Source organism: Platalea leucorodia (genome assembly GCF_965183815.1).
Source record: "Platalea leucorodia genome assembly, chromosome: 9".
Classification (NCBI taxonomy): domain Eukaryota; kingdom Metazoa; phylum Chordata; class Aves; order Pelecaniformes; family Threskiornithidae; genus Platalea; species Platalea leucorodia.
Window position 1 is genome coordinate 28,838,645 of NC_138831.1, and position 16,700 is coordinate 28,855,344.

Sequence of the window (16,700 nt, forward strand, 5' to 3'; positions counted from 1 at the left end):
GAAGCGCCTCCGGATAAGATTATCCAAGGTGATGGCCACAGCAAACGAGCCTGCTCTTCTAACATGAAATGCAAGTGCCTGCCTGTACAGATTATTTATGCAACGGTCTTCCTGTGAAGGATAAAACACGTAGCACATGTCCTTGTTGCTCATCGAGACGTTTGCATATAAGGTGGCCCAAATCCAGACCAAGTCAGCTGTCCACTGCATCCTTCCCCAATAGCCCTGCAACGGGAAGGGCTTGCATCTTTATTTTCTGATGAAAAGATGCAGAAGAAAAAGTGGCTCTGCTTTCAAATGACATCTGGGTCCCTCTGAGTAGGAGTTGTTCAGCCATCCTTGCCACCACCAGCAGCAACAAAGCCCACATAATTATCCCCCATTTGCTGAGCAATCAGTGAATTAAGGAGCAGGCACTGGCTCTCCTGCACTTACATTACTCAAAGAAATCCCCAGAAGGGTTATTTACCAACATAACCTCCCTCTTCCAAAAAATACTTATTCTGAAACCTTAAAAAGTTGTTTGACATTGTTTTAATCAAGTGCTATGTTTCTAATGATCTACTGCATTCAATTACTTATTTATTTTTTCATAATGGGACCACATTCTTTAACAATTAAATAATTTACTAATTCCTCCTGGGGGAAGTTGTCCTATGCACCCAACAAGCATAAACCTACCTAACAGTACTTAGATAAGTACTGTAAAAGTAAAAATGTCGATATTTTTGAGAATTTTATTTTGGTCTATGTATTTATGCAAAGTATGAAAAGACAGTAGACTTACGGAAGTCTTCTAAAGTAAATATTTTTGGTTAACTTGTTTTAAGTTCATCCCTCAAAACCAACCGTGTAGATGCCGAATACAATAAAAGAATTCTTGGCGGTCTATCAAAAACATTCATGGTCTGGGTTGGTTTTAAAGCTCAGGTTTTTCAAAGATGTATCTATATGGATTAGACACTCTACTTCCATTAATGCTCAACCATGATATATCACATCGACGATCACATACCTTTTTAAGTGTCATAATTTACAAGTAATAGAAGATAGTCATAAGAATTTTGATTAAAAAACAGCACAGGGGCTGTCAGATTATCAGTGTTTGGTGGATAAAAGCTGAGACTAAACAGGCAGCTGAAGAAGGAATAACTCTACCACTGATTCAAGGTCATTCTGGGGTATACCAGAAGCAATTCAAGGTGGAGAGATCAGTAAGCAAGAATCAAATCTGATATTGAAACCCATATATTTTTGCCATTTTTACATTAATAGAGGTGGTGACCAAAATAGCAGCATAAGAAAAATCAGTATTCACATACCCAGTATCCTCAGTTAGGTCCTAAACAGATAGTTAACTATCTAGAAGTAAAAATATTGAATAGCAGTTCATTACACACCGAATGCAGCACTTCTGGGCATTACAATTTGTGTATTTTAAAATACATTTTTCCTCTGCTACTGTACACAGTATCCAAGTGGGGCAGGTCACCACTCTGTTCCCCATTGGTCCTAACAGGTATTTGCAGTAACTCCTACAAGTTGTAGGATGGAACCCAGGATGATTTCTTTAAGAGAAGCTGAGCACCCAGTTTGAACCACAGAAGATGCCAGGGTTGAAAGGGCCCGATCCAGCCCTCCTCTCAACGCAGGCAACTTTAGGCCGACCTACACCTACAGCCAGCCTATTCCTAGGGACATTCAACACACACAGGGATTTCATAAGCCTTCTTGGGACCTGAAGGAGACATTTTAAATGCACACCAGAGAGATGAAGGAAGACCACAGCAGAGCTACGCCTGTGGCTTGCTTTAAGTCAAGCGTGTAGCTGCAAAAACAGCAATATAACTCAGCAGCCGTGTGAGACAAGAGCTTGGATGAGATGCAGCTGGCTGAGCTTCTCTATGTGCTTATCTCACATCAACAGCGAGAGGATGCAACCAAGCGGACCCTATCGATGTTCCTGGTGGAGGATGGAGAGTCGTAGCTTAAAGGGTCCAAGTGCACCCCAGCTTGTATCTGGGGCATCTGCAGCACACCACGAGCTTTCCACTCTTAAAACTCACCTCCCTTGACAGATGATGGGCTTGGCAGGAGACCTAGCTCCGTCTCTTCACGAGGCTCTTAGCAAAACCTTAAAAAGGGCTGACAAGAAACACCAACAGAGCCTGAAACTGCGACCCATGGCTTCATTTCACAGAGCTGGCGCTATGCCGTGCCTTGGCACAGTGTGGACAGCCAAAGGCGTATGAGAACCCTACGCAAGAAAGAGATGGCTCATCCCTCTCCAAAGGGATGCTCATCCATGCCTGAAGAGAAACCGCAATGCAAGATTTTAATGGCAGAAAGGAATCAGGGGAGTAACGATAATCCTTAAATCTACAGGTATTTATTTTTTATTTCATTTTGCCTAGAAAAATGGTGCACAACCATTTCACCTCCAAGGAGTTTCCACCAAAATGCTGCAGTGCCAGCCACTTGCCATCCTTGGGCTGATTATCAGCAAATCAGCCTGGGTGAGGACTATCCCCGTTCCCCTCCCAAGATTAACCTCAGCCAGATCAGACCCTCTTTCAACAGAAGCCTGCTACTAGATCAGCTTAATGAAATCATGGAAATGCAGTGTAAACAGGCAGTTTAACACACTTGCAAGTGGAAGGCTGTGCTCTGTGAAAAAGGGCTGCCACAGATCATGTATAATCTTGTTCTCCTTGGACATTTTCCACCCAACACAGCTCAAACCATTCCCCTCCCCTTCTCTTCTTGCCATCTGCAAACCACAGGTGGAAGAAGACCGACATGAGATATCTAAAGCTGCGAGGAACCAGGTCTGACCTTGCAGCCAACTGTACTCAGAGCAAGATTTTGAACTGACTGACCTCCCAAGGTCCCTTCTGACCTAAACGATCCTATGGTCCTCCATCACAGGAAAGCAATGGAAAGAAAAAAAAAAAAATCTAGAAGCAGCAATACACAACTGGGTAGCATTAAAATCATGAGGGTTTTGTTAAAATAAAAAGCATTTGTGGCAAAGACATACAGTTCTCACTTCACCTACAAGGCTTTTCCGTAGATACCTGTTACAGGATTCTTCCCCACAGAAAAAAAAGAAATGCTACTGTGATGACTAGCAGAGCCATAACTCTTGATAATATTTCAAAAACACATAGAAAAATCAGTTCAATTCTAAAATCACTGTTCAATATGCTTCCCTTCTGAATTTTGACATTTTCTGAGGACATATGGTTTGTTGAGTTTGGTTTTCAATGTTCGATTCCTAAGATATAGGGGTTAAGACATCAACGCAATCACAGGAGTGAGATGTACATCACATCATGGCGTTCAACCTGCTAAACGCCGTAGCAAGACTAATATTAAAGAGTCGCGCAGAAAAAGCGAAGACTATTTCTTTTCCCTTTTTTCCTGTTATTATCCATTATCTGGCAAGAGTTTCACGTTTGGTTTATATATTCTCAATCCTGAACACCTGTGCCTTCACACATATGCCTATGGAAAAATTTGGCCAATGTAAAAAAATAAAAAAAATAAAGGACCATAAAAATAATATTAATTCTGATGACCTATAGACATCCCATCAGCAGCATTTCGTCCTTACAATTCAATAAGAAACCCACGCCTAAGCTTTGTGATAATCCTGGACATCTAACCTGAAAACACAGCATAATATTTTTGAACACCAAGATGCAGCAGGAAGCCCAAACAATTAACGAGCCTCTTCCCAGAGCAGGGAACTACCCAGACACAACCAAAATCTCTGATGACACTGCTTTTGTCCAAAGGAATGCTAGAGAAAGTCTCGAATTTGCAAACTTAAGCTGCAATCCTTTAAATATTTATGTACATGTTTACTTTTTAGAGAAGAGAGAAATCCCATTCACTCAAGAGGAAGTTAAGCAAATGTAGGCATGCAGGACCCAAGCCTGAGAAAATAAGTTGCTCTTTTCAAGCTCAAGACAAAAAAAAAAAAAAAAAAAACACCAAAAAAAAGACCAAAAAAAAAAAAAAAGCAGCCGCCTTCTGCAGTCAAAACCTGCACCAAGACCATCTTGGGGAGCCAGACTCCAGGACCAGGCTGGGAGCTTTATAAACTGCATAACAAACGGGCCTTCAACCTCAGGGTGACACGACAGCAAAACAACCCATCTAAAAACGATGGGGTTTCTTCCCACGGATGGTAGCTCTTCTCAGTCGTTCGGTCTGCCTTCATACTTCTTGAGTATTTCGTGTGCAAGTGGGACTGCAATCCCATTTTGTTTATAAACCAACAGGACACAGGAATTTCTGAAATTGAGTCTGACCAGCTAAGACAATTCAAGTGGCTCAACAACCTTGTTTTCTCCCCAATAGATGTATTTTTAAAGGAATTCTATCCAAAAGCTCCATGGTTTGGAGCAAGAACTAGAATTTGACAGAAAATGGCCATGCTACACTCACCAAAAACAACCAGCCCAAATGGCTTTAGAAACTCTTGGATCACATTCACTTGCACTTTTGCCAGACTTGAGGTATTTAAGGCTTCAGGACTACGTGGCGCACTTGGTCCCAAGGCTGTAATGGTGAACCCTGGTCTTCCTCACCACCAGCATGGTGGTGCCAAGCTGTAAAACCAGTGGAGGGACCAGGACCAGCACTGTCCCTGTGCTCACAGTACTCCCTCTGTTGACTGCGGATGACATGGAAGAGTGATTCGTACTTCCAGAAGTCAAGCAGCATACATGGGCAATTAGGAATTCTAGTACAGCTCTACCTCAAAAGGGGCTAAATTAAGGTTGTGCAGGTAACCTCAGGTTTCACGTTTCCCAAGCACCTGCCCTCGCATGCTTCACATTCTCAGAGGTTTTCTCGCAAAAGTGATGAGCGCTTGCTAAAATCACCATAAACACCCTAGATAAAAATAATTTAGGCATGAAACATTTAGATGGTTAGATTTTCTAGCAAAGGATGCCAAAGGTTTGCTAGTCTGAGTTTTAGGTGGCATATGTAAGTGCCAGTGTTTGTAAAAGATATTGCAACAGCAGATGTCACGTCGGTCATCTGATACCTTTAAATCTTAAAATGTAGCTTCCCCACCCAAAAAAAAAAAAAGAAAAAAGGTAAAAATGTGAACTTCATAAATCGTAACTGGAGCTGTGGATGCACAGGAGAAATAACTCTGAGGCACACTCTGCAAAGCTGATTCTACATTTTAATACTTTTTTAAAAAATAAAGAGAATAAGGGTATTCAAATAAACCTTTTTTCAGATGTTTCAGAGGCACCACTGATGGACCACAGGCTTTTCAATAAAGATGAAATATCTCTAAAGCCATCCTGATTTATATGTTGATTGCAATAAATAAATAAATATATATATGAAGTTGCATCATCACTGATAGACCAGGAAACAAAAGCTTATTAGTTGTGTGCCAGGGCTGCTGAATTACCTTCCCTACTGTCAGCAGCCGGATGGACAGCTTCCAAAATAATCTTGGGGATGAAAAATCATGGCCAGGAGTGAGAGTGAAGGCTGGGAGAGCCTTCATAAGGAAAAAAACACAAAGCAAATCCTCTTATTTTAATTAAAAATGTTAAAAAAATGAGAAAAGCCACTGAAATGGATAAGTTTACTCAAAGATGTAGGGGAAATCGTGATTATCACATGACTCCAGGATGATGGGCTGAAGAGAAGATGCTCTTCAGTGATAACGCAGCCTCTCTGACCCCAACCAGAGTTTGCTGAAGCCTGTGGTTAAGCTCAGCTCGGTAAGGTTGTGCTTACACATTCACAGCCCATCACCACCGTGTCCACGCACATCTCGTCAGGAGAGACAAGAGGACGACGCTCCGCTGTCATTTCCTAGCACTCCCCAGGGAAAAGAGCTGGGAAAATGCTTGAGCCAGTCAGAAAGCCATTTCCCCAACTAATAACCTATTTACGAAGTGATTTATTAAAGTGCTTCGTTATAGATTTAGCAAAATGCCATGCTGTTTTCTCTCCCTGTAGCAGCGCTCTCCTCCTTCCTTTGCCGCTACGTGATTATTTTTTTATACGCCGATGGGCAGGGTAACGTGCGCTGCAGCAAGGGATGTGAAAGCCATGATTTCTGCTGAGCTCACGTTCACGACTTTATTAATCTCAGCTTGATTTCAGGATATGAAAACATAAATGGAGGAGGAGGAAGCCGATCTATAAGCAGAAGGGCGGCAAAACGCCTGGCTCTGAACTTACGGCAGGTCCTACCGTGAGTCACGTCGGAGGATTTTTTGGGGGGATAAAGCAAAGGCCGTTTCAGCTACATTTAGGAAAATTCCAGAAAGAAATATCGACTTTTTTAACCTTTAGAGGAGCAGCGCTCCCACAAAGGTCCAGAGTGCCAGGGAGCAAGCTGCCACGGGTTCAAATACTGCGTTAAAAAATAGAAATATCTTGTTAAGACAGGGTGGGAATTGTTAACGCCACTCGCATTTAGCGGCGTAACGGGCTGCTCCTTTGCCAAAGACGACAGTGCCAACCACGATCCAGTCCCGTCGCAGTGCCCATCGTCACGGCGTCAGGGCTGTTTCCCCACTCGTGGAGGGGGGGGGGGGGGGGTGTAGGGATGCTGCCAGCCCACGGACCCACTGGTAACACTAGAAACACTAAGGGAGGTAAAAGCTCCCCCCCCCCAGGCTGGTTTTTTCACGTCTTGCATGTCCGACCCACCCCAAAATGGGTGTAAACTGAAGCGTGTTGGTCCCGGAGGATTAAAAACCAGCAGCCCCGCTGCCACCCTCAGCGTTCCTACGCGTGGGGAAGCCCATGCGGGGCTGGCGGCCAGGAGCCGCCCCGCACCTTGCGCCCGCCGCGCACCGGGGGGGACCGGTCACGCGTGGGGGCCAAGCTCGCGTGGGCCCAGCCCATCGTTACCCGTTACGGGAACCCCACGCCACCGGAGGGACTCGCCCTCCTCCGCCGAACAAAGGCTCCCGCCGGCCCTGCGGCGGCACCGGGCGATGCTCCGCCGCGCCAACGGGGCTCGCCTCACGCTGAGCGGGACGCGGCCACCCCAGCCCGCTGCTCCCCTCTCACTCACACACACACACGCACGCACGCACGCACGCGCGCACACACACACACACACACACGCACCCGGAGGCCCCCGCCCCGCTCCGCTGCCGCTCACCTGGGTGCCGGGGCGCGGCGCATCCCCCGCCCGCCGCCGCCGCCGCCGCCGCCGCTGCTGCTGCTGGGGGGGGGGGGGGGGTCCCGCCGGGCGCTGCTGAGGGGGGGCCGGGGGGGGAGGAGGACGACGACGGGGAGCGGGGCAACAGCCGCTCCCACCGCCACTCGGGCGCTGCCCGACTGCCCGCGCGCGCCTCCCTCGCGCACCCGCCACCGCCCGCGCGCCACCGAGGGGGAGTGGGGGGTGTGGGAAGGCAGGCGCGCGCCGCGCCGCGCCCCGCCCCGCCTGTAGCCCCGCCCCGCTTGTAGCCCCGCCCCTGAGACCGCCCCATCCTCCCTCCGCCTCCTTCTCCTCCCGCGCCTGCGCACACCCTGCCGTCGCCGGGTCGTTACGACGCGGCGCTGCCAGCTTTACGGCAGCGCGCAGCAACCGGCCGGTGCCGGCTCGGCGGAGGGCGAGCGGGCGATGCGGCGGCAGGTGAGCGGCGGCGGCGAGGGCCCGGCCCGGCCCGGCCGGTGTTGCCACGGCAACAGCGGTGCTGGTAGGGCCCCAGTGGCGGTTGCCGTGCCCGGTGGGCGCGCAGGTCGCAGCCGTTGGGGGTCCGTGTCGGCCTCCACCGGGCCCGGAGGCTTCAACGCGCGTCTTTTTTGAGGGAAAACGGTTAAAATCGTTAAACGTAGAGCCGCGTTACCGGCACCGGGTGTCGAACTGGGGCTTCCCGGGCACTACTTGGCCTGGGTGGGCTCGCAGGGAGCGGCGCTGCCAACTGGTCCCGGGCCAGGCCATGCTCCCCACCCCGGCCTTGACGCTGACCCTGACCCCAGCCCCGGGTGGACACTCTCCTCTCCCCTTAATTCTCATTTATTTCCTTAGAAGTGGCAACGGGATGTGCGGCCTTTTCCCGGGGGGTTGCTGGCATGCTCTGATCCCAACCGGCACCGACTGCCAGGGAGGAGCTCGGGGTCAAGCTCGTCACTCCTCCGCCCGGGCGCCGTTGGTCGTGTCTCCACAGAGCGATGACAACCCGAATCCCTTCCTCCGACCGAATTCCCTCTCGTGACAGAATTCCTGTGACCTTTAGGTCTTTCAGGCAAATGATATTCTCTCCCAGCACTTCCCACTACTCTCTTGAATAAACTCTTTCTCAAAGTAGGTGAACGCGATCCATCGACATCTGGTTTAACATCGTTCCGATGAACCAGGCCGAGGGGTTTCTCATCATTGCCTCTGAGAGAGTCTCGGTGGCACCTCTCATCCCCAGGTGTTCAGGTTGCTTTTTTTTTTTCCCTGTTAAACTTAATGCTTTGGCCAACCCCATCCTGGGGAGCAAAATGCTTTTGATTGTGTTGCATTTGGTGTGGTTCCTCTGGCTTTTAGTTTACTGCCCCGTGAAATGTTGCGAAACAAAGCAGCGTTCTGGAGTTTGGTTGTGTAGAGCAGCTGTACGTGTCTGGTTTGGGGAATTTGTCAGGAACAGAAAGGTTTGGGCATTGTCTGTGCGTACAGAAATGATGAATGTTTTCTTCTGAGTCCGGCATTCACGGCCTATTGAACCTGCAAAGGCTCTGTTCTTGTATCATACAGGAATTATAATCTATAGGGTACAAAGAGATTGCTTACATTTAACAAAAGAGTAGATGAGTATGCTTCTTTTCTGGCTCAATTGTTTAATTTTGTTTGAGTTTCTTCTCTGTCTCTGTTAGGAAACAGATAAGTGTGGAGATTCAGGTGCTGGTAGCCCAGCCCAGCTCATGCTGGTAAATAGAAATTGATGTTCCTTGTCTGATCTTGCTACCATTAACAATGACCGCTATTAGAAGCACTGACACTGTGTCTAAAAACTGTATTTCCAGTAAAAGAGAATGGTCTTATGGTTAAATCGTGGGGCCTTTTAGTCTTGATCATTCCAAAGACCTCAGCCAAGCTGCTGAAAATTTCTCTGTCCCTCCTACTCTTCCCCGGTAAAGTCTGAATAATTTGTCTTTCAGGTGGCTTTTTGTATTTACCTACATATTCTTTAAATTTGGTATGTGAGTTTAGTGATGTGGCACCTTAAAATATTCACTCCGGATGTTCTTAGCACCTTTCATTTATTAAAATAGACTTTAGGAATCTGATTAATCCTTAATTTATGCTCTCTTTGCTCTGTCACTGCCTATTTACACTCAATTACTAGGGAGCTTCATTCCCTGGCTCTCAAGTGCTGCCTTCAGAGTGCAAGGCAACAATTACATGCAGAAGGTAGTTGTCTGTAATGTTGTGAAAATAGCAGGTTTGGGGTCTTTATGTCAAGTATTACAAAATGTAGGCTTTGCCTTGCATCCTGGACACGAAGGAGTCCCATCAGTTCATGGATCAAACTTGCACTAATGATAGCAGCTTATTTGTTAAATTGTTATAACTTAGAGAGGAGAGAAACTTGACTTCTTGCCATATTGATGCAAGACGGCACCATTTTCAAATCTGTAAATGAAATGGGCGGTTTCATCTTGGTTGGCTTGATGACATTTTTATTGAAATGCTCCTGTTTCTCTCCCTGGTGTTCTCATCTTAGCACTCAAAAGAGGTCAGATGAATATCCCTCCCAGAAGCTGAGGATTACAGAGAGTTTGCACAAATTCCAACTACTAATATGCAAATATAATGAACAAGCAAGACTCTTGTTGGCAACCTACAACAAACATTCCAGGCCTGCACCAGTATTTATTCCTATCTTTATAAAAACTTCTGAACAGAGTGTGCCTGAGCCTTCAGGAAGCAGATCCTGGCTGTGTCTGAGCAGAGCTGCTTGTGATCTGCGACTGGATTTCAACACCCCTTAACATCAAAGGTGCTTAATCCATGTCCTGGGTTCTCTGCAGATTCATCTTTAACTTTAATGGGAAGGTTCTCCCGAACAAAACCACCTCTCTGATGGCTTTTCACAGCTCCACTATGCTTTTTTGGTCCTTGCCACTTACCTTAAGTGGCTCTGAAATGCGTCCGAGCCTACAAAGGGTTTTCCTTTAAGCTGTGTGCTGCGCGTGGTGAGTCATCCTGCAGAACTCACACATGCAGTTTCACAAATACCAGATGGCAATAAAATTAAAAGTAGTAGGTAGTGGCAATTAAGCATTTGCTATAACCATTCTCCCTTCCTGACTGTAGGAAGCTGCCAAATGTCTTGTCTTTTTTTTTTTTTTTCTTTCCTTGACTGAAAAACCACACAAATGATGTTTTTGCAGAGTGGAAAATTAAGAGAATACAGGACACGTGCTTCCTTTCCTAGCACGTAATCCCGTTTGGACTTGAGTGGAAAGCTATTTGCTGTATTTCATGCATCTCTAGGAGAAAGGTGAAGCAGAAAAAACATGCGGTAAAGCAAAATTTGGGGTGTTGTATGGGCACATGCAAAAAGTATTTCAGCAGTGACCCTTTTAAACCCACAAACTGGTTGCTTATAGGCCTGCAGGATGTACAGCTTTTTAAACAAGATTATATTCAGGCATGCTACAGAGTTGGTGGGACTTAGTTTAGATTTTTTGTTTTGTTTTTATACTGCAGGCTGTTGCAAAGGATCTGCTCCACAAACTTGGAAATAGTTCGAGCTCATTAACGTAGGAAGCATGTCCAAATACCATTGTGTTTGGCTCAGTATAAATAACAATGACTGCTCCCCTTCCTTTTCAGTGACTCTTGCTGCTTGGCATGTCTCGGATTTATCAGCAGTACACAAATAGTTATTAGCTTTTTCAAGCCCCAGATACTCTACCTCGGCCCTTCCTTCCGATGCATTACACATTCAGCATGCTTCATCCATTCGGTTATTTACAAGTCACATGTGATGTGACCTTGCCAAAACTTTTTAGAGATAAATCTCTCTTAATTTATGCATACCTGGCCAGGAAGGATTTTTTTCATGATTCACGTTGCAATAAGAAGCACAAATCTACTTCTTTCTAACATGTAAACAACACAACACTTGATTTTTTTTTTTTTTTTTATTTCCCCCATCATAACAGATAATTAGTGTCTTTTATCGTGACTCATATTAAAGTGATCTTATCGTTATTAGTTTTCACATGGTACTTTAAGAAATCCTAAGATGTTTTCGTGCTACGTTGGGCACAGATGAGGAAAGGGTGAGGCCAAACCAGCTCCACGTCACCGCTGTCCCGAGCTGCGGTGTTTCTAGCACTGTCCTGGCAAGGAGAGAAGCGTCGGGGGCTGATGGTGCATTGCAGCAGCTGAAGAGCCCAGGCTGGGTGATGCGAGAGCAAAAGGAAAAATCAGTGTGGATATAGGGGCTTTATATCAACAGTTTCTCTTTGGAAGATCTCCTCCTAAATCCTAGTCTGGTGCCAGCGAGTATTTTGTGTTGTCTGTTGAGTAGCACCTCCTAGTGTGCTGTGCAACCTCTTTCTTAAAACACACTTTAATCCCCCTGGGACGCGAAAGCAGCAAATGCAACAGCTTCTGAAAAGGAATTATATGACTGATAGACAGGCCAGAATTAGCAGATACCCAGATAACCTGATAAACAGAGAGAAGTCAGGAGAAGTCTTGCCTGGAAGTCCCTTGAGTACATCCTGAAACACGTGGGTGGGGAGAGCCAGGTGCTACAGTCTACTTGAATTTCCAGGCACCTTTTTAAGGATAAGCACCCTCTATTTGTGGAAAGAAGGTGCAGATTAGAAGGGAAGAATGTAGCCTGGACAAATAACAGAGTAAAAGATTGGAAAGAGTGGGTCAGCATGACCGGTCACCTCTGTTCGCAGGTGGACATCACCAGTGGAAGCCTGCAGGGATCTTCACCCCTCAGTGTACCCGCAAGCACTTTCTCCTTTTGTGAGAAAAATTTTGGCAAGTTAGAACCTGAGCTAAAAAACTATAGGTATTTTGTGGACCATCCAGCTTTGGTGGTACTTGAGTTACTGAAATCTCTACCGGCTAGGCAGAGAGTTGTCCTAAAGATTCCCACGGTAGGGAACTGGTTTGTTTGTGATCTTGTTTTGCTTTGTTTCTCCATACTCGTTGCTGCCTTGCCTCCTGTGCTGGCGGGCCAGCAGGTTTTCCTGGAACAGGTCATGCGTCTGGCACCGAGCTGTGGCACTATCTGTTAGGCAAAAGGGACCATATGCCTGCCAGACAGCCCCCAAAAGACTTGTATTTAAGGAATACCAATGATGCAAAGAATTACAGTGATTGTCACTGTGCAGGTGAAACACTGAAACACGAAAACACCAACGGACTTCTGGATCACGTATGGTTTCTGTGCAAAGCACAGAGCTGAAGGCGTGTCTGCAGTTCCTGAGCAGGAACTGCTTTGAAATCACTTTGCTTTGAGGTTAAGATCATAACGATGAAATGTTTATCTAATCAGAGCCACACACTGCTCCTAGAGCAGCAGAAGAGCCTGGCTCAACCCGTCACACTGCAGATGAGGAGCTGTGTGTCCTCTGTCTGCTCATCTGGCAGATAGTTCAAACACTGGTCCTTCAAATATCCGTCTGGGAAACCTGGGCTTTTGCTCACTGCTTGCTCAGAAGGAACTCAAGATGTTTGCTGCACTGTATCTTGTCCCAGGTGGGATCTAATTCCTTAATTCATCTTCTCTTTCTATGTTTCAGCTTTTGAAGTTTCCTGGAGTGCTGTGGCCCCGACCTGCGCAGGATGGACCCTGTTGTTCTCAGTTACATGGACAGTTTGCTGAGGCAGTCAGACGTTGCCTTGCTGGAGCCCCCAAACTGGCTTAATGATCACATCATTGGGTTTGCCTTTGAGTACTTTGCCAACCACCAGTTCCAAGAATTTAGCGATCAGGTTTGTTTTATCAGCCCCGAAGTGACTCAGTTCATTAAATGTGCCCTTAGTCAGGAAGAAATAGCCATATTCCTTCAACCGCTGGACCTTCTCCACAAGAAGCTGGTGTTCTTGCCTATCAATGACAACTCCAGCCAGGTCGCTGGGGGCACCCACTGGAGCTTACTGGTTTATTTCAGGGACAAAAAGTGCTTCGCCCATTACGATTCCCACAGTAAATGCAACTCTGTCCACGCCAAGCAAGTGGCGGGGAAGCTGGAGGCCTTCTTGGGCAAAAGAGGGGGCAAAGCAACCTTCGTGGAGGAGAAGGCGCCTGCCCAGCAGAACAGCTATGACTGTGGGATGTACGTCATCTGCAATGCGGAGGCTCTGTGTCAGGGATACTTCAGGGACCACCCAGAGCCTTTGCTGCAGCTCCTCACTCCCTCCTACATCACTCAGAAGAGATCGGAGTGGAAAGCTCTCATCACGAAACTGGCGCAGAAGTGATCAAGATGCAGCTCCAGCGCCCCCAAAAATTGCCTTCCCTGGCTGCCAGGCAGCACCCCCAGTGCCTGAGGGAGATGCCCATGCGCGGGATTGTCCCAAAGAAGAAGAACCTAACCCCTCCAGCATGGCTACACCCCCCAAACACCCTGTTCCCTCCTAGAAAAGCCTTAGTCCCCTCTGGAAATCACTGGCCTTTGAACCTCTAACAAGGAAAGTCACTTTGCTTTCAAAGAAATCCTCCTCTCGATGGTGAATTTTTACACTAATAGCGGTGGCAAAATGGGTTGCTAAAGAGACTTCTCCACCTTTGCCCAGCAGGCAACACGCCCTCATTAGGTGGCTTTAATTGACTAGAGGCATTGCTGTTCCAAGCCAGGTTTAGCAAATGCCCTTTAAAATCAAGCCCCCAAATGCTTTATCATGGCTATTTCTAATTTGTGCCTCCCACTAGTGGTATTTGAGCAGTCTAGGATTTAGCAGCAAGGATTTTTTACCCCTGAAAACCTGATCCTGAGATGTCAATGTCAAAAGACGAAACTCCAAAGGAAATGCTATGATTAATTAAAGAATGGGGCAAAAAGAAAATCAGTTTTCTTCACATAGGTGGCTCCTAAGCTGTACAGCGATAGCTTTTTTTTTTTTGTCCCCCACCCCTGCTTGCTCTTATTACAAATTAAAACCTGACTCTGAACTGCTGGAAGATTAATAGGAAGCTGAGAAACCCAATCCCAGAAAAAGAAACTTAATTGAGATGAAAAGTGACACTCACTCTTTGAAGTTGTTGTTTTTTTTTTTTTTTTTTTTCATTATGATTTTAGGTCATCTCAATTCGGGGAGGGTTTGTCAGCGCTCCCCAAGGCTCATTAGTGTTTGCCGTGCTCAGAGCGTACGAGGTGGTTGCTGCTTCCTCTAGCACAAAACCAGCTCTGTTACTCGAGATAAAAAACACACCAGGGAGAACAAAAGGACAGAGTCTGATATATAAAAGCCAAAGATAACTGCAGTCTCCTTGAAGCCCAAGAAGTCCTTAATACACTTCTAATTGAAACACTTTTCCTCCTGTTTCTGACGGCTGGGATCTCAGAGCAGATCCTCTCGTTAAAAGACAGGCTTAGCAGCAGGGAAAATAAAAATTAAAATGAGATGTCGTTGCAGGATAAGAAGTAATCTCTAACCTCATGAGAAGCAAAGAGTAGGTTGCTCAGGTGGTGTCTGGCAGAGCAGCCACACCCCAGCACGCCAACTGGATCAGGGAAAGCCAGGTTAAATGTAACTCTTGGAAAAGGGGGAAGGATTATGTTGAACCCAGCGCTCTTCACCCATCTTATTGCCAGCCCAGCCCCACCAGTGTGTGTACCAGCACAGCACCAAGAGTGGTGAGCCGTAGGAAGGTCTTAAACTTCCCTTGTTGCTGAGAAGAAGGTAAGTAGCCACAGCCCAGGCTCTCCCAAAACACCCAAGCAATCACACACAGACAGCGGAGGGGCAAAAGGAGGGTCGGGGTCGTTCCCATCCTTCACAGGCTGCCCAGACAGGAGAGCAGCCAGCAGATCAGGGCATCGCTCTGAGCACCAGCCCTCCCTGGAAAAACTCTTCCAGCGCTTAGATGGAGCCAAAATGGCATCAAGCCACTCGCCGAAGGAGATTTGCGTGGGGCTTTGCTGGAGCAACGTCACTGCCACCGTGGGAGGCTGCCTGGTCCAGAATAAAACTCAAACCAAACCGTGCGCTTGTCAGCATCGTCCTGTCTTTTGTGTAAGTACCTGCTAACAAGCAGTGGCTCCTGCTGCCCCACAGTTTCTTGTGCGATGGTGTCGCAGCCTCAAGGTTTATGGCTTTGCAGCCACTCTGCGCCCTGCAGTGGGTGAAACCGAGCAGAAATTGGTCTTGGAGAGCCAGCGAGCCTGGGGACAACACTGCCAGCACCTCGAACAATAGCGAGGAGGCCATATGGGCTGATTTAATCTCCTAATCATATTTTTAGGAGTTGATTTGGGTTGGGGAGGAGTGCAGGCAGAGGGGAGGTAGGAAGGCAGGATGGTGGGTCCGACCCAGGAAGCATTGGGGGACTGGAGGGCAGGGGCTGCGCTCATCCAAAGGGCACCATGTGCTCCTCATCCCCAAGGGGCAGGGCTGCCAGAGCCAGCAAGGTGAGCACCCAGGGACATTTCCTGCACCCAAGGCTTTTACGTGACATTTCTTTATACAAAGAAAAGCAAATAAGCTCAAGCAGGGCGTCACCAGGAGAGCAAACATGCCGACAAGGCAGGCAAACGCTGGCTGGAAAACAAAACCAGAGCCTTGCCACCAGCTCCCAGCAGCAGAGACCCCCCCAAAACCACACCAGGGGCTCGCCCCGGGCTCCTCCGAACCTCCTCCACATCAGCCAACTGCACCCCCAGGTTGTCCCACCGCTGGCTTCAACCGAAGAGCCCCGAAAGAAGCTGAGGTGGCTATCAATCACCACTGTCACATGCCTGGCCTGGGCTCGGCACAGGGACAAGGGACCCCACACACCTGCTTTGTGTTGGGTGCTGCAGAGCACCCAAAAAAACACCAGGCTGGGCACATGACCAAAAAATTCCCAATCCTAAACCTCTAAACCTCATTTTTGGGGCCACGAGCCCCACTTTGAGGTTAAACCCATTGAGCACCAACTTGTTTTTAAAAAAACAACCCCAAACCCATTTCGACAGCTGCACCTGCAAAACGAGTTGGGCGAGTCCCTGGTGGGAATGGGGCGGCAGCGGGACAGCACCTTTCATCCGCCGGGTCACCCACGAAATCAAAGGCTCTGACAGCTGCCTAACACCGGGGCTTTGAAGAAGCAGCTTCAATAGTTTGGCCAGAAACATGGCTGAACCACAGACTGCTCCCTGGCACCCCAGGGTGCTAAATCTCCCCAAAAAATGGGGTGACACCACTCCAGTCCCCACTTAGCCAATGCCACCTCTGCTGTGGCTTTCAGGTTGGGCCATTTTTATGCATTTCACCCATTTTCATGCATTTTGCTGCATGGGCCAGGCTGGTGGCGGGGACTGGGGTTGCGGATGCTCAGGGAGGAGGAGGAAGGCTCACCCCGACCACCCCAGCAGGATGGGGCTGCAACTCAGCACCCTCCCAGGCATCCACTGTCCCCAGGGTGGCCCTGCCACCAGCTTGAGCATCACATCCCACGGTGTCTGCTGCCATCTAGTGAAAAAACCTCCCTGTTCCCTACACCCGGAGTATCCCTGGCCCTGGGTGT

At 47.7% G+C, this 16,700-nt stretch overlaps 2 protein-coding genes across 4 annotated transcripts in view; one reads left to right on the top strand and one right to left on the bottom strand.

Annotated features, from left to right (window-relative positions):
* Positions 1 to 7,243, bottom strand: part of MYO9A (myosin IXA) — a 184,929-nt gene extending 177,686 nt beyond the window's left edge. Inside the window, exon 1 of the mRNA XM_082322190.1 lies at positions 7,163 to 7,243. The gene's annotated coding sequence lies outside the window, so the exon portion shown is untranslated. The remainder of the gene's footprint in view (positions 1 to 7,162) is intronic.
* Positions 7,244 to 7,570: 327 nt separating this feature from the next.
* SENP8 (SUMO peptidase family member, NEDD8 specific) lies at positions 7,571 to 15,145 on the top strand. 3 transcript variants are annotated; one of them, XM_082322812.1, is made up of 3 exons: positions 7,582 to 7,639; positions 8,313 to 8,431; positions 12,772 to 15,145. In XM_082322812.1, the coding sequence occupies exon 3, from the start codon at positions 12,815 to 12,817 to the stop codon at positions 13,451 to 13,453; it is 639 nt and encodes a 212-aa protein (XP_082178938.1). In that variant the 5' UTR covers positions 7,582 to 7,639; positions 8,313 to 8,431; positions 12,772 to 12,814; the 3' UTR covers positions 13,454 to 15,145. The 3 variants fall into 3 exon arrangements, with proteins under 3 accessions (XP_082178937.1, XP_082178938.1, XP_082178939.1); XM_082322813.1 differs by having other exon boundaries at positions 7,586 to 7,639; positions 8,316 to 8,431; XM_082322811.1 differs by lacking the exon at positions 8,313 to 8,431 and having other exon boundaries at positions 7,571 to 7,639.
* The last annotated feature ends 1,555 nt before the right edge of the window (positions 15,146 to 16,700 follow it).

Bases quoted from the DNA above. Each gene is read 5' to 3' on its own strand.
- SENP8 (XM_082322811.1), top strand. From the start codon at position 12,815: ATGGACCCTGTTGTTCTCAGTTACATGGACAGTTTGCTGAGGCAGTCA.